The 18,732-nt window shown below is 30.3% G+C and overlaps 1 protein-coding gene across 9 annotated transcripts in view; it reads right to left on the bottom strand.

Moving 5' to 3' along the window:
• LOC142323805 (ral GTPase-activating protein subunit beta) overlaps window positions 1-18,732 on the bottom strand; it is a 110,844-nt gene that overhangs the window by 18,623 nt on the left and 73,489 nt on the right. For all 9 annotated transcript variants that reach the window (XM_075364040.1, XM_075364038.1, XM_075364044.1 and 6 more), the window contains 7 exons: window positions 17,811-18,037; window positions 10,574-10,681; window positions 10,269-10,464; window positions 7,600-7,816; window positions 5,131-5,365; window positions 3,716-3,877; window positions 386-527 (listed from right to left, as the gene is read on the bottom strand). In XM_075364040.1, coding sequence (XP_075220155.1) covers window positions 386-527; window positions 3,716-3,877; window positions 5,131-5,365; window positions 7,600-7,816; window positions 10,269-10,464; window positions 10,574-10,681; window positions 17,811-18,037 — 1,287 coding nt within the window. The remainder of the gene's footprint in view (window positions 1-385; window positions 528-3,715; window positions 3,878-5,130; window positions 5,366-7,599; window positions 7,817-10,268; window positions 10,465-10,573; window positions 10,682-17,810; window positions 18,038-18,732) is intronic.

The raw sequence follows: 18,732 nt of genomic DNA, 5'->3' as shown, positions 1-18,732 counted from the left end.
ACCAATAAATTTACCCCTTAATTTAAGTATAAGTATTTTCACTTGTACAACATGCCCTGAAGTTCTTTCTCTTTCTTCATTAGACACTACATAAATTTCTTCTACTAAGAATTTTAGCATCACATACATTTTCAAGTACAAGTACCATCAAAGTTTTTTAATTTATATTCTTATATAGTTTTGAACTCAGGGATCTGAAAAAAAATTGTGGAATAAGTACATCACTAGGCATAATTTTTTGATTAATAGGAATAGAATTCCTTTATTTTTCAGAAAAAACAATAAATTAAAAAACAAATGAAGCCCATGTATTACACACACATGCACATGCACAAAGAGAGAGAAAGAGAGAGAGAGAGAGAGAGAGAGAGAGAAAATCAATTACCAGGAGGTATTTCTTGTGACGTATAAGTCTTAAAACTAGTAGATATATGACCAGTCCAACCGGGATGTTGACCAACAGATATAGGCCAACCCAGTGATAAAAGCATTTCTAAGAAATGTGGAGAAACTGTTGAATCAGATATCTATAAAAAAAAATAATAAAAAATTTTTATACCATGCATTAATTAAATACATTTATAAGCATTAATGAGAAAGTTAAGATGTTGTAAGAAAATATGTAAGTTGAATAAAGTAATGTAAAATGGTACCGTGTGGAAAAGGATTTTAGGAAGGAAAAATACTGATCACAGATTTAAAACAATTTTGGGCAAGTACATCAGGAAGTAAATATAGATTTATAAGGACTATTTAATTAATTGATGGAATGGAGTTAATATAGAAATCACATTAAGGTTATGTGATTCTACAGGTGATCAATCAGAATTTTTTAAAATATTTATGTTTAGACATAAATATTTAAAAATATTTTTTTTCTTAGGAAAAAAACTTAAACCTAAAATATAACCAAGAATGAACATATCACTGTTTATTACTTCATAATAAATATGAGGGTCTTTCAATAATTAAAGGGACAAATGGTAAAGTGGAACTAAATTAATATTAACTCTTTTAATGTTCAAACTGGCATCCCTGACATAAAAAATATCAGCTGTTAAATAACAATTTCTATTATTATTATAATCCCCTTTATTTCAAAATGACGGTTCTGCTTGAAACACGTACCATGAAAGAACAATGACTTGTGATAAGATTTTTGTTTTCTGTCTCAAAGACACAAGAATTCACATTTGTATGGTACTTAGACAATGATTTTTAGCAGAAGGTAATGTTTTTTTTTGATTGCATAATATGAGTAACTTGCAATGAAAATTTTATTAATTTCAGCCAGTAACAAAATATCCGAATATATGCATTGGTAACAACTCAGTTTGTCTGCCAGGAAAAATTATAAAACGTATGCTTCAGATGATAAAGTGATTCTTATTAGAATCATTTAAAAAGACATATTGGGACAAAGTACAATCAACAGTGAGTATTATTGTGATGTGACAGAAAATAAAGTAATACCTTCAATTAGGAAGAAATGTCCTGGTTCTCTCTCAGAAAGCATAATTTTTCTATGAAATGATCCCCACTTAAAAGACATGGGAAGCTATTCAAAAGTCGGGTTGGAAGATGTTGTCACATTCACCTTACAATTCTGATCTCACAATTAGATTTTTTTTTTTTGTTGATCCTCTCTATGAGTTTTTATACGCCACAGAGTTTGGAAAAAATGAGCAGGTCAAGAATAGTTTAGATACTGAGGTGATAAATTTTTTAAAGCTGAATAAGAAAACTCACAGAAAGATAGAAAAAGAGCCTAAATTTAGTGGAGGGGGGTGATATTAAAAAGTGGCATTAATTTCATTGTCATTGAATGAGTAATAATTTTTCTACAATCAATTGCCTCTAATTATTTAAAGACCTTTGTATAATACAACAAAAGAACTTTAAAAAGGATTTTTTCATATAATCTAGTTTTATGTTCAGTTAGGAACATAAAACTAGTTTCTGTGTTTAGAAACTGGCTTTGTTAAAATCATATCCTGTACATGGAAGAGTGTACTCAAAAATTATTTCTCCAGTTGTGAAGCATTTTTTAAACATTTTTTAAACAAAAGTAATGAAATGTAGTAGAAATAACAAAGATGGACCCCTGAATGTGAAAATAGGAGGAGAAAAGATTATGGAGGTAGAAGAATTTTGTTATTTGGGAAGTAAAATTACTAAAGATGGACGAAGCAGGGGCGATATAAAATGCCGAATAGCACAAGCTAAACGAGCCTTCAGTAAGAAATATAATTTGTTTACATCAAAAATGAATTTAAATGTCAGGAAAAGATTTTTGAAAGTGTATGTTTGGAGTGTCGCTTTATATGGAAGTGAAACTTGGACAATCGGAGTATCTGAGAAGAAAAGATTAGAAGCTTTTGAAATGTGGTGCTATAGGAGAATGTTAAAAATCAGATGGGTGGATAAAGTGACAAATGAAGAGGTATTGCGGCAAATAGATGAAGAAAGAAGCATTTGGAAGAATATAGTTAAAAGAAGAGACAGACTTATAGGCCACATACTAAGGCATCCTGGAATAGTCGCTTTAATATTGGAAGGACAGGTAGAAGGGAAAAATTGTGTAGGCAGGCCACGTTTGGATTATGTAAAACAAATTGTTGGGGATGTAGGATGTAGAGGGTATACTGAAATGAAACGACTAGCACTAGATAGGGAATCTTGGAGAGCTGCATCAAACCAGTCAAATGACTGAAGACAAAAAAAAAGTGAAGCATTTCACAATCTAGGAGTAGATGCTTACTAATTTTGTTCAACTGTTGGCGCAATTTACATATCAAGTCTTCAAAAGGCCCATAATCTTTAGGTAATTCTTCAGCATAAACAAATTTTTAATTATTATTTTAAATTTTCTATTACCCTCCATATCTGAAGTTACTCTTTATATTATTATTACTTGTTAGCATTATTGCAATGGTTGTGTCACAAGAATGCAAAGAGCATACAGGGAAACTAAAATTACTGATTTTAACTTTGGTGATTATAGGAATTGGTTCATTAACACAGCTTTGGCAACTGATATAACTTACATCCTTCCATTTTCAGGGTGGTACCTTCCTGAGATATTCAAAGTGTTGCAAGTTGTAAGGATGAAGGTTATATTATACCAGACCCTAATATTTTTATAACAGGGATAAGACATTACATAAATAATAAGCTCATACACAAACATGGAAAAAATTAATTTAAAGATACAGAAAATGATAAACAGGATTATTATTCCTTTTTTGGATTTACAGATAATTTCATGATAATTTTTTTAATTTTTAAAAATAACAGTATATTGTAACATGAGGAGGTACTCACAAAACAATTCTGCATCAAAAATGTAATTACATATGTTATCACATTTTTCAATATTAAAACTAGTCAAACAATATCAAGTGGTTCATATCACAGATGTCTCCGATTTAAAAAAAATTTTGATGATGTAGTATCGTAATCCAGTAAGCTTAGATATAATGAAACTTAACACACTAATGAGTGAAATAAAGCATAAAATTTTTAAAAATATAAAAAAATCTGTAGAACAAACTTTTATTTACAATCAGAAAGTACGTGAAAGTTGATATAGCTTGTATATTATGGTTTTGCATTTAACAAAAACTAACAGCAAAATTCTGAGAAGCTTTTTTTTGACTTCTAAGTATTAAAAAACACAATCATGTCATTAAAAATTAATTAATAAATCATTTACCACATTGGATAATATCTGTTCAGGTTGTTTTTGACCAGCTCGTACATAAAATATGTGACAAGTATCACAAGTTCTGGAACCAATATCATCCAAAGCTTGGAGATCACCACAAAAGCTGGAGTGTGATGTATCCAAAGCAACAAGAGGTGGTACAGATGTTGACTAAAACAGAAGAGAACACATATGTATATATATATAATGTAAATAACTCAACTTGATCCACCCAAGTACAGAATTAAATAAAGTAAAACTCACCTTATTTTTTCATGACTGCAATAGTACTTTTGTGGCAACCCACATCATCAATTGTAATTCTTCTTTACAAAACGATTATTAATAAATTACATATTAAACTCAAAATGATAATTAAAATATATAATAAATAGAATTTATTATATAAGATTTAAACATTTTTAAATGTTCAAATTTATAATTTTTTAAAAGAAATATAAAAAATGTTAAAAATTATTGAAATTAAAAGTTACATATATAAAAATATGACATCAATTATGATAAAATAAAATTAAGTAGGATAAAAACAAAATATACTACTTGTTTGGGCAGCCAATACTATAGTACTGTATGAATTAAAATTTATGTATTATCATTATCTGAAAATGTGCTGCCATCTACTGCCACCCCCACACAAGGGGGAAAAACAATAAACGAAAACATTATATGTTTTATGTAAAAGAATATGTTTTCTTTTTTTTAAATTATGTTATAAAATCTTTAAAAAAATTGTTTTTATCATGTTGTTAAAGTAATAACTTATGCCATAAGACAAATTATGTTATGAGACAAGATGAAACTGATATGACCAACCTGGTTATATCAGTTTTGCTTTAAACTTCACAGGCAATCTGCCTGTTACTGTTATATATTGGTACCTCACATATATATTACAAAAACAAATATGCATTTGTTATTTTAACTTCATAACACACAGATTATCTAACAATTAATCATTCCTGTAGAAATAATGTAATTAATACATGTTAATCCTAAAGCTTGTATAGACAAACTCTTGTAATTGTGAACAAATACTTAAAAAACATTTTACAAATCTAAATAATTATGATTGAAACATATTTTGATTACTTTGTAGTGTATTTTTTGAAAGTATCACTTTCTAACTAACCAAAACTCACAAGATATATATATATATAAATAATGATCAGAATATCTGTATATGGAATGGCTATTTGCTTGTGGTAATTCACAACCTTTAAATAGAATGCAATGTGCAAAACTCAGTTAATATAAATGTATCATACACAAACTAAATACATCCACAAGCATGGTTTAAACCTAAGTGAAAGACTACAGAAGCCAATTAAGAGCAAACATTCAGGTTTATAATAAATCATTTCTCTTTCTAAAGTCATCTTTTTAAAAATGATAGTTTTAATTACCTGAGTATTATCAAGCCTAGAGAGGAAACCAAAATGAGATAAAAATAAACGAGCAGTTTGAAATTCCTGACACAGTGTTGGTGGTGTACATTCAGTTCCTGGATCTGAGTAAACCTGTGCTGACTGTTCCTCTCTTTCTGCAACTGCTTGTCTTTCTAAAAGTCTACGGAATTCATTAACATCTCCACTATTATCATCAAGTAATAATGATTCCAATTCCGGAATGGATTTATCTCTTTAAAAAAAAAAAAAAAAAATTTGTATCAAATTCAATTTTATAAAAATTTAAATTTCTAAATATAACATTAATTTCATAATAAAGATATTGATTAAATAGTTATCTATCAAATTAAGAATCCTAGACTACTAAATGCAGTACTCTGTAGCATCGAGAGGAAACTATGATTAAAAAAAGTAACGATACTGGATTAATAACAAAATTACAAGTTTAAGATTTAACTGCTTTGAAATAGTCTGTCTACCTACTTAACTCAGAGCTGTTATATTTATTTAAAACATTTTTACTTGAAATCATATTTTGAAATAGTAAATAAGTCACACATTTCTTTATATTTTGAAGCTTTTTCTAAATATCTTGAAATCCTGTTCTTTTCAAGTTGAATTTGATTTTTAGAAAGAAAAATACTCAAGAGAGGTCTGGTAAATAATGCTGGCTGACAGACTGGAAAGATGTGTCTAGTCATCGTGAAATAGTTATTCACACTTGTACAATGGTGAACTGTCTTCTTCAAATGCTGTAAAACTTGGAAGTAGAGAACTGCTGATTGTAGCCTGCTAGAGCAAATTTATAAATTACTGTTATGCCTTCAAAATCATAAAACATCATCTTGACATCACTATGGCTGTCATCTTTAGTCTGGGAGACTTTGAGGTCTTTCACTGTGAATATTAGGCTTTAGTAATCATAAAACCCATGTTATACTGTTATCAACATCAGCAGTAATAATCACAGATTTTAAAACGTTTTTCACATTTTTTGTCTTGCACAAGACAAGCAGCTGAAGAAAACCTGCCTATATCTTTGATCAGCGAATTATAATTGTGGCATTAATTTGGATAACATATTTCTTGCATTCAAATTATCTGTATAATTTATACAGTTTGAAAATTTATCTACTTAAAAGTAATGAAATATTTTTGTATTTCATTACATTGAACTGTATGTTTAAATTGGGCACTTTGTGAAAGATCCCTCAGCTGTTTTTGCCAGAATGAGTTAAGACCTGCGTAAAATAGAAATAAATTATTAATTTTTTATGAAAAAATAATTAATTTTTTTTATGAAAAATTGTTAATTTGATCATAATAATAAAATACCTTAAACCCTTGAATAATGTTGTACTTTAACATTCATGGGAACTAGCAAACATTTGCAGATAAGGGTATATGTTGATTTGCTAGTTTAGATAAAGGCTTAAAGGTAAATATTATTAAATTATGCACACTAACACTTGCTACAGATGCAGAGGGATAAAATTACACCAATTAATCTCTTTTTTAATGCATCCTTTAAAGTAGAAAAATAATTTCAAAGAGGCAGTTGTATGTAGGGCAGATATGACTATTAATTAAATGAACTGAAACAAAACTAAAGAGGTTTAGATAATTTATGAATTACGTTTCGGAAAATTTTCTATATAGTTTCTTTTTTTCACAAGTTCAACAATTCTTTTTTCTTTTTTGAAGGTAGTAAACAAAGTTTTATAGGGTTTTTAAATGCAAATTCACAGATCAAACAATTCATAATTTATTATATTTTTTTCACTAGAACAGATGAAATAAACAACTCGACATGAATCTGCTATTAGCAGACTATAACTTAGCATTACAAATTGTACAACCATCAATATGGTGGGTGAGCAAGGAAGATATGGCAGGTGGAAAGAGTGAGCCAATGCAAAAGTACAAATATGATAAATTACTTTTGAGTGTGATGTAATATTTAAAAATGTGAAACTATTTCAGATAACACTATATTGTAGTTAATATGAAGTTAGTCAAGCACCATAATAAACAATGCACTTTTTAATTATAGCATAATATATCTGTGATATAATCATGTAATGTTTGTAATACATTATAAAAAAAAATCACATGTAAAAAGCAAATATAATATTAAAACAAATCAAAGACTTTGTATAACAAATTGCACTAGAAGAATGAATGTGAACTGTTGTTTAATGATGCATGTATCTCGCATAATCAGTATGATAACTGATGGTTGCATGTCCACGTAAAATAAAATGTTTTCATTTAGTGCAAAAATATTTTGAATACACTAAGCAGGTAGCCTCTTTTTCATTCTAACATACTTAATAGTCCAATCTCATTCAAGCTCAAATTTATTATTAACTAACTGAAAGCTAAATCTATCAATGGCTAATTCAAATAAACAAAAATCATTCTCAAATAGTTTAAAGTTTTAAAAGAAACAAAAATGACACATACGCTTTACATTGAGGAATTCTATCTATACTGTCTGGAAAATATTTATGTTTAATTTGAGGTCTAAGAGATATTTCCTCCATTGGTACTGGTCGGCCAGGATTTGAAGTATGCTGATATTTAGTTCCTGATCGATGTCGAGGAAGATGTCTCAATTGCAACGTCCATGCATGTCGACCAAAAACTCCACGAATTAATACAGTCACTGTAGGCTGTGGATCTGTTAAAACAAAAAATGGTTTTGATACAATCTTGATTTAAATATAAAAAGAATACTAGTTCACAGAAAATGAATTTAGCTCATCAGCTCATTTTCATAAATAAAATTCTGGAATGAAAAGCTTTTACAAAAGCAACCTAAAGAATGCAAATACTTTAGTTACTTTTGTATAATAGGAATGATTGCTACTTTGCAATACTTCAAACACAAATTTTTGACAATAAAATTTTAATATATTTTATAAATTTACATTTTAGCAATACATACAGTTATAGAATTTGCAAGTAATTTTCACATTACCAGAAAATAACTACTATTTTAAATTTTTCTAAAATTTTTAATTGCAAAAAAAGTTAAATTGTTTTTGATAAAATTTTAATATGACTGCTAGAGGATATTTTCTCAAATGACTGGAAAAAATATAATAATACCTACTTCAAAGAAAGCAAGCAGGATGGAAATGAAAAATTTTAAAGGAGTTAATCTGATGTGTTATGAAAAATTATATAAAGAAAAAAGGGAGGAGGATTTGGGAAAGTGGGAAAAGCGACTGAAGAGAAAATGACTTCTACAAAGAATATTAATCATAGCTCACAGTACGAATTCAAAAAAAGGGCTCATGATATGGGAAGATTTGGTATGGAAGGCATTTAAGAAAAAGGAAGTGGGAAAAGGGAATGTGAAAGAGATTTGTGAACAGAATGTTAACTGTATAACGGTATGAGAAAGAAAGAAAATTCGTTAACAAAGAAATGATTGAGACAAAATAGTGGCACTCTTATTCTTGTAACCACTGTTGTAATGGATGATAAAACTAAAGAAGATAAGAAGGCTGTAAAGATCAGGGAAGGAATGATGAGAGCATTACTTTCATCACTCCATTTTTAGATAACTTCATGGTCTTCTAAAGAGGTACAAAATTATAAGTTCAAGGATACGTGAAAGTGGAGAGAAACTGTAGATCAGTATGGAATGATATTAAAGAGATCTGTAACAGTAATTGCACCAAGGTAGAAGATAAACCATGAATGAAATGACTACTGGAAAAAAACCCTAAAGAGTGGTGGCAGTTTTAATTATCTATAAGTATCATAGACAAGGATGAAGGGAAAAGGAAAGGCATTAGAGAGAGTGCTGGACAATAGAAATTTGTGCAACTGATCAAGAACTGGGACAAATCTCTGAAAATTAAGATATCAGGTGTATTACACCCTAATACTTATGTAACCCAATACCTATGTAGCAGAGATATGGATTATAAATAAAAGTACCAGACAAGAATGCAAACTTGTAAAGTGAAGTTTCCATATAGCAGTAAGGGAATTACAAGGATAAACAGAAAAAGGAATGAGATCCGGAAAGGTTGTGCTAACATAATCAAGTAATATTTATTTATTACACATTATAAAAATATTATACACACACGCATTACACAAAGTGTGACAAACAAGAAAACACAGCACAGCAGACAACATTAAAAAATAAAAAGGAGATGGTGTAGTGATAAAAAAAAAAAAAAAAACATGTGATACCTAGAAGGAAATATAAGAGGAAGTGACAGGTGAAGGTAGAAAAGAATGAAAGGAAGTAGGTCATGAAAAGATGGAGGGAAGACAGGGAGAGTTATTGAGTCATATATGTAGTCCTGACCAGCAATTTGAAACCACTCATGAAGATTTGTAAGTACAAAATGTTTTCTACATATTTTTAGATCTACAGACAATCTTCATTAACTATTAAAAAAATTAATGCTTTTCATATTATTGGGTATCATTTTAAAAGACTGATCACAGGAAATTATGCAATGCTAGTTTTTATAACAAAAATCAATAAAAAAATTTATCTACAATATCAGTACAGCTGAATGAATGGAAGTAATACATACATACACTTAAATGCATAAATTCTTTGTAAAATACACATGAATCTTTTTCTATGTTTAGTACTGCCTACTTTTCTTAGCTTCATTTTTTATCACTTGTTGACGGTTTCAGAACCATTCCATTGTCAAAACTTATTGTATTCTATTGTGTTGCAGTACAATAAGTTTTGACAATGGAGTGGCTCTGAAACGTGTCAACAAGTGATAAAAAAATGAAGCTAAGAAAGGTAGGCAGTACTAAACATAGAGGCTTTAATGATCTTGGCAGAAAAGATAATAGTAATTATTATCTTAACAGCAACAACATATGAATCGCCTATAAGTCTAAATCACCTAGAACTATTTTTCCTCTAAAGTTCCATTTTTGGTGATATCAAGAATACAAAACACTTTTATTTTAAGATAAAGGTAATACCTAAAAATATAAAATTAAAATGATCTATTAGAATTCATTTTCTGAAACAGACATGAAGGACTCATATTCTAATCAACTGAGTCAGAACTGCTACTGATTGATCTATTAATGTTAAAGCATCAATATAATAAATAAATAAACCCACAATAACTTACCCTGATCATTACCAAGAGGTTCCTCAAGTAACGCGAGTACAGTTGAATTTTCCAGTACAAAATAACGAAACTTAGTAACAGCTGAAGACTGAGTGACATGATTGCCGGTCCAAGAATTACAATGTTTAACTAAAGCGACTTCATCTAACAAACATGACAATGACTCTGCTCCACAGGGTGATGGCATATAACCAACCTTAAAATAAAATACAATAATTTTATAAAAATGAAAAAAAAATTATTTAAGATAAATCATAAAAACTAAATGGTACAATGTACAAAAACTTAATAAAAAAAGTAAATACCTGTTCTAAAATTACACTAAGTAAAAATTCGGCTGCATCTCTAACACGCATTGAAACTGGTTTTAATTCCTTTTCATCCTTCATTTTTATAGGTTCTCCAGGCTTACCCTAAGAAAGACAAAACAAAACTGGTGATAAATTGATTTGTAGTTTTTTATAATTAAAATTATTACAACTATTATAAACATTTCATTATTACTAAATCTTAATTCTAAGACAAATTTTGATAATACATGACTCAAAAACTTATAATGTCACAAACAGCTTACGTCATTAGCAAATTCTCAAATACTAACCTTCAATATTACACCCTTCTTGATTGCACAACATTTAACAGGATTTTGTGAATCCACTCACTAAGTAGATTTTTATTGTGGATCTTTTGAATAAAAGAATTAAAAATCAACAAAATCTGAACATTATAACTTATAATAAGTTATATACACTGCAGTATATAAGTCATACAGCAAATGAAAATAAAAACAATTTAGAAAAAAACAGGTATGAGAGTACACATGACTTACTCAAACGATTATCAAACAACAAATGAGCGTCCAAAATGGCTGAAATTTTAGTGAGTACCTTTCAATGCATGAGTGAATGAATACATTCCCTAACTTCTGTTGATGAGTGCTGCCATCTTCTTGTTGAGGCAAAACTTTTCAAACAATCCTTGTAAAGGTCCATGTCTCTCCTTATTTTGTCGATACCAGAACCATTAGTAGAAGTATTGAAGTTGAGAATGTTTATTTTTCGCTTGTGTTTTGTTGACTTCATGTATTTTTGCCTCTTCTATATATCTATAACTTCATCCTTGTTGACCCTTAAGTTACATGGGTCAACCATACCTCACCGTTTGGACCAATACCTTTTCACCCTTTCATTGTATAGTTTTATCTATTAGGTTTTTGTTCAAGTGTTTAGTTTTTACCAATTCATGTTTATAAAAATCTGTTCACCCAATCTATTGATGAGATCATAGATGAATGGTTGGCTCTCAGTGTGTTCAGTATGTATCTTGAACTGTTGGGTCCAATTGGGTAAACAGCCTTTATTAAACACATGTTTATACTTATTTATGTGAACATGATCGCTCACTTTGAATTTTGATTTTGATTTCGGTAACTTTCTTAATTGGCAGACTTTATGTTATACTGTTACGTTATGCTATGAACATTATGTTCCTAAACATGAGTTCTTCATTTGACTTGTTCAAATCTGATGGTTACAGTTTTATAGTAGTTGCTCAGTCTTATTGTACTTATATCAGCTTGGGCACAAGTAACTCTGATCAACCATTTACACGATCCTTTTTTTGAGAATTTTGTCCACATTTTGGTCTTTAGAATTTGGTTAAGCACTCAACAATGGAGGTTTTTTTTATCCGAACGCATGGAATAATGATTGATACCATAGTGTTTCCAGCAGTGTTTTGACTTTTGCACTGAACCACTTTTTACCGAAGTCAGTCTGAAAGTGCTTCATTTTATGTTGTTTCTGTGTAGGCGCTACAGTTGCATCAACATCTTCACTGATTTTCTCTTTACCAGCAGAAGAAGGCAAACTTTGAAAAACAGCTGATTGTAGTCAGCAAATAGCAATATCACTTGTGGATTCTGGTGTTCATTATCATTTTGAAAAAATCGGCCAAACCTCTAAGTCTCTTTTAGGAAACCTGTGTCTGATGAACTTAATCATATCATGGTGAACTCAAACCAGAGTATTCACCTTATCGGTGGGTGTTCTTTTATAATTAAAATTGACAAATGCTTGTCTCTTGGTGAAAGCAAAAACAAGTTTAATTGGACAAACGAGCTTTCTTGCTCTCAGATTGGATGGCGTATTCACTTATCAACGTCTGGCACACACTTTTCTGTTTTTTTTTTTTTAAACTGATAGAAATGTTTCTCGAGCTGTAAACTGTCGAATAACCATTCAAGGTTTTTTCACAAGATCGTTGGCTGTTAGGGTGGTGGTACAGTTATTTGGATACTTATGACACCATCTGAAATCTGGATCCTCTTTCATCAGACTGTACACTTACCTGCTATTTCTTTATAGATTTTCTCCCAGTCTGGATAATCTTCTAAAAATTTCTTTGTGCCAGGTTTCAATGCTTTACTTTGGCAGCAGAATGAGCAATATCCATACGGTTTTTCTTTACTGGGTTTGAATTTCTTTTTATAAATGGTCAAGCTGCTGTTTTTTTTTTTTTTGGGAGGCAGGAATCAATTTTGAGTTTCTTATTTTCACTATTAGGCAATTGCATAGTTTTCTTGATAATTAACAGTTTTTCTGTAAATTTTGATTGATTGTCTTTGTACAACTGAATATAATAATCTTTATATTCTGGCATTAGCCAGAATATGATAATGCCAGAATTAAATTGTCACAAACACAGCTTCTTCTGATGATTTTGTAAACACCACAAGTAACTGTATGCTTGGCCCCTCTGCTGGAATTCCAATGATGAAAGATAAGACAGTAATTTTTGAGACTGCTTGTTTTTGTAAAAAAAATTTAAATGTTCATTGCACGTATGGTATAATTTGGTGGCATAAAGTGACTGTATTTTATTGAACATTAATTTGAAATCTCCAAATATGTCGTACCAATAGCTGCCTTTGATTTGTTTGTAGTATACACTGATGAGCAGCATTTTTTAATCTATTTTTCAGTTATTTAACATTACTAAATAAAAAATAATAGAGTTGTAAAATAAGTATCATACTGCCAGTTGACTGGAATTTATTCTTTTCTAGCCAACCTTAAAAAAAAACATGGCTTCCTTTTAGTACAGAAAGTTCTTAGAACATCTGAAGGAGAGTACAAGCATTCATGGGAAGTGGAAAACAAACGGTTTAACAGTCTCAAAATATGTCTAGAACACATGAGGGGCCTGTATATGAAAAGATTAAAACGAATGTGCCAGCAGCACTTGGTAACATGTTATTAGTTACTATATGGCAGTGTTTGTAAAATACTATAAAGTGTGCTGATGGTAATTATTCTGAACAAACATCACACCTGACCGTTTTCCATAGAAAATATTGTGAATTGCTGAATGCTTGTAATCGTGAACATGCGTTTGACTGACAGTGAATCGGTGGTAGATAAAATTAATGAATCTCTGTTAGTGCTTATGTATAAAGGCAGGGGTTGGTATCTGTAATTATACTGTGATTTGATTTAAAATTTTCTCATTATGAACATACACAGGGTAACGTATATACACAATTACCACCTATATTTAAAAGAAAAAGGGAATGCCAGAGAAAAGTTAATGTTATGAATGACAATGAAAAATATTTTTTTTGTTGGTGTTGGTGTATCTTTATGAGCAATCATGTCATCATTATGAATCCAGCTGGTACAAAGATTATGAAATACCTTGAACAAGTTGGGTATTGAATATCTGGTGAAAATTGATAATACTATAGGTTTGAAGAATAGACCTCAGAGATTGTGATATTTGTGCATTGTTATGAGATCTATGCCTGCAGGAGAAATGTTTATGTTTATCACAATCAATAACTGCCCCATAAAAAACATTGGTATGATCCTACAGCAAAGACAGAAGTATCAGAATGGGATTACAAAAGACCTAGGTCCATAATAAAAAAGGTTCGACTTAAGTAACTGGGTTATATTTGTACTGGTATATAAAATTAATAACAATATTGTTAGCTGATGTATTTAAATGGTTTACATACAAAATTTATAATCTAACTAGTCTCAACCTCTCTCAATTTATATAATCAGATAACTTTCTTACCAGGGAGCTTTAAAAACTATGATAGATCAAAAACCATATATATTATAAAATATTAACTACATTGACTAATGATGACCACGTTACCGTATGATTGGAAGTACAGGTATATGTTTGAGGTGGGCTTGGAATATTCAAAACATTTTCACAATCTTCATAATGATTCCACTGGCTCCAAAATGAAAATAGGAAGTTGTTATGCAAAACCGTCAATTCAGGGTAGGTAGAAGGGAGAAAGATTTATGAATACTGAAAAACTGATGGATATGCCCGAAAATAAAACAAAATATATGGTACATTGTACATCATACAAATATTAATATTTATCTAAAACATGGCATGGTATTGAAAAAGATGCATTGCTGTATCAAATTTTATCAGGAGTCATAGTTAAAACAAAATGTCAATAAATTGATCAATATATGGAGCAATTGCAAAATCAAATAGGAAAAGAAAACCTTCAAACATGTGATTGTGAGTTTTGAGTGATAAAACCACTGAAAATGTTCACAAACAGATGGACATGAAATTGGTGTATGACATGAACATATTTTTAAATTTGTATGAGTATTACTAATATTGTTGACAAAGAGAGATATTAATTATGGACATGGTATGCGAAAGACTATGCCCATGTACGGTTGGATAAACCCATCCATGTAGGTATGAATATACCCAAAATGAATAGTCTGGGCAAAATGTTTATGTACAAATTTCACTATTCTGTTTTATGCTAGATATCATGAAAACTGAGATACAGTTCTGGTACCTGTTTTATTTCAATTTTCAGGTCAAAAACATAAGAAACCAATAATTTTTTCCCCCTAATATAACGCCTTAAAAATTTCAGTATGCCTTCATTTTAGAAGAGAAACTGAAATCCAGCCAAATTTTTTTGCTAGATAACAAAGCGTTTTCAGAAATATGTATAAATTAACATTTTCCTTATTTCAAGCTTTAGAATCAGTTCCAAAATTATTTCCCTTTCCTCCTGAATCATCTGTATAATCTCAAATATAATTATACTGTAGCGAAATCCTCAAGAAAAAAAAAATGTTTTTCTTTATACAGCGTCCGGCATATAAATCTGACGATTTTGTAGTAATTGTTATGTTGGCACCATTGTCCATGAGAAGGCAGGAGTGTTGTAAATTGACAGGTCTATTCATGCTATTTCAGTAGCCAGTATACCGTGGTCGGGTGAACAACGAGTGTTTGTGATTGAAGCCTATTTTAAAAATAATGACTCGGTTATTGTAATACAGCGTTCATTTCGCAGACATTTCAATTTAAATCGACACGCGTCTGTTCCTAGTAGGAATACGATATTGTTGTGGGTGAAGAATTTTAGGAACACATCGTCTGCTTTAAAAATGAAACCAACAGGAAGAAAACGGACTGTGAGAATGCCTGAAAACAATACCGCTGTAAGGTTAGCTGTTACACGGTCTCCACGACGTTCACTAGCGAGACATGCTGCTACGCTAGCCATTTCTGAGCGAAGTGTATGAAGAATTCTTCATGCCGACCTGAAATTCCATCCGTATAAGATGATGTTAGTGCAGCAACTTAATGCAAATGATTGGGCGTCTTGCAAAGCAGCTTGCAAGGTCATCCTCGAAAATGTCCACCGGGATGCCATTATTCTTTTAAGTGACAAGACACATTTTCATCTGTCAGGATTTGTGAATAAACAAAATTGCCATTATTGGGCTTCGCATAATCCACGGCAAATTCTTGTAAAACCACTTCACAGTCAATATGTTACAGTGTGGTGTGCGGTTTCAAAGTTCGGCATAATTGGCCCATATTTTTTTGAGGAGTTAAATCGCAGAGTAACAGTAACATCTCATTGATACGTAAACATGTTGAATGAATTTGTGCGACCGAAACCAAATGACTTTCAAGGACATGAAATTTGGTTTCAACAGGATGGTGCCACCGCCCATACGGCGAGAATCACAATGGATGTTCGGCGAGAAACCTTTCTTGGACGTTTGATTTCCTGATTTGGCGACATTCCTTGGCCAGCGCATTCACCTGATCTGGCTGTTTGTGATTTTTTTCTGTGGGGGTATCTCAAACATAAAGTCTTCAGTAGTCGATCACAGTCAATTGCAGAACTCAAGGAGGCCATTCAACGAGAAATTGAAGCAATTCCACAAGTGATGATTGAGCAAGCAATGTCAAATTTTAGAATGAGGTTAAGTGAGTGTGTGAGGAATAATGGAAAACATTTGGATGACATAATATTCAAATAAAAAAAATCTATGTAAGTAATTCATTATAAACTACAAAAATTGATCTTTAATTTGATATATTAAATGTTTTAATAGTACGAAACACAGTTTAATTATTATCCCTCAAAAATCGTCAGATTTATATGCCAGACCCTGTATAAGAAAAATGAGAATTAAATAGAATCACAGCAGTAAAATAATGTTTTAAGGTAATATTAATACAGACAGTAAATTTAGTAGTAGGGGTTGAGAGATTACATTTAAACATTTATTTAAATTTTAGATATTTCAGCAACATTCAGTCAGTAGTGTTTTTTACATCAGTCTATTTGCAGCCAGTTTTTTTTTGGGACTGAACTGCATGATCATAAGGAACAATAATCAATGCCAACAACATGTAGAGAATAACAAAACAAATACTGTTATTATTTCAAGGATACTGCTTCCTGATATGTTGTAAACGTTGGAAAAAACATCATGCTGTCAAAAATACAGTTGACAGCCTCCCAGGATTACCCTGGTCACTCCAGATCTGTGTTTAGCGTTGCTCAGATTACTATTATAAAATTAAATTCAAAACTTATTTGGTTACTTTTTCAGAAACAAGTAAATTCTAAATTTAACTTTAAAAGTTAGTTTTTTATCATTTCAATTTTCTACAAATATAATGAATGGCAAACTTTTAAATGAAAGGTAAGTGAAGAAACAAATAACAGGGGAAATCATAGAAAATTCAAAACTCATCCTGTAACAGCTGTTTCAAGTTTTATGCCCTAGTCCCATGAATCCTTTTTAAATGGAAATTATACCTTGCTAACTAAGCAAATTATGAAAAAAGTTTTTTTTTTTAAATCAGGACCCTGATTACATTTGATATTTCAAAACATTTTTCACAAAATTGTTACAAATATTTATCATTTAATTTTTCTTGTAAAGATTTTATTTTTAAAAAATGTATCTGTAAATGATAAATCCAAAAACCAATCTTTTATCAAAAAGGGAACATTTATGAGTATTTTCAGAGGATACATTATAATATAAATTTTTATCAGAATTAAGATTTTATTATATATAAATAAACAACACTCATAAACTGGAATAATTAAATAATAAATAGTTACTTTTCTTTTGTACAATATGTAAATTCTTGTTCACGCTCATTATTCATCAGAATGTTGAAGTAACTAAAAAATTAAAGGTAAATGAAATCATTAAAACATCTTACCTGTGATTTTGAACCAGAAATTCCAAGTTCAACGACTTCAAACAATGTTTGAACCCAATCTTTGTCTTGAAGAAGATATGGATGTGCAATGAGCCAAACAGCTGCACACTGAAATGCTGCAACTATAGTTGAATGTAAATCTTTGGAATGTGCAGGAGGTGGTCGGCCACACTGATATACAATATAATCACAGATCCATTTCACAGCCCGTTTACACTCAAGAGCATCTGAATACAGAAAATAAATACATGTAAAGAAAAAATTATATGCATGTATATTTATGAAAAAACAGACCAACATTAGTTATGATAAAAGATAATTATAACAACAGATAACATGTTATAAATATCAGATACATTTTAACTACAAATGAATATTTGTAAAATAAACAATCCTTTTCATTTCAAAGAACACACAAAAACTTTACACTAGAGGTTAAAAATGTAGCTACCATTTCAACAGTCAGTTGTTAACTAAGATTCCAGATGCACAAGGTATATTCAAAAACTATTTGACCTTTTTATTTTCGTAAGAAGCAGCTGAAGTCATGTGCCACCACATTTTCTAGCTTTTGCTGGAAAAATCAATAGCTATAATGTGCAATTTTTAGGTCTATTCATGTTGAATGCCTTTTAACATATTTTCATATGCCTTCCATATTTTCATTCCATCATCTAGCAATGATGGAATGAAAAGTCACAAAAATAAAAGAATAATAAAACAGTTTCAAAAATGGTTGAACTTCAACGGTGTTTCAGAAGATTAATCATTTTTTTAATAATTATTAGGAAGTTCTGTTATCTGTATGTTATCATTCACCACAAACATCAGACACCTACGAAAATCAAATAAGTGAAATCTATGTTCCTTCCCCACTCCTTGCAGCCAAGGCAGAGCTTTTTAACTAAATACTATGCAACTC

Source organism: Lycorma delicatula, chromosome 4 (assembly GCF_047948215.1).
Source record: "Lycorma delicatula isolate Av1 chromosome 4, ASM4794821v1, whole genome shotgun sequence".
In the NCBI taxonomy this organism is placed as follows: Eukaryota; Metazoa; Arthropoda; class Insecta; order Hemiptera; family Fulgoridae; genus Lycorma; species Lycorma delicatula.
Note: the sequence above shows the minus strand (reverse complement) of the source record. Positions and strands in the feature narration are given on the sequence as shown.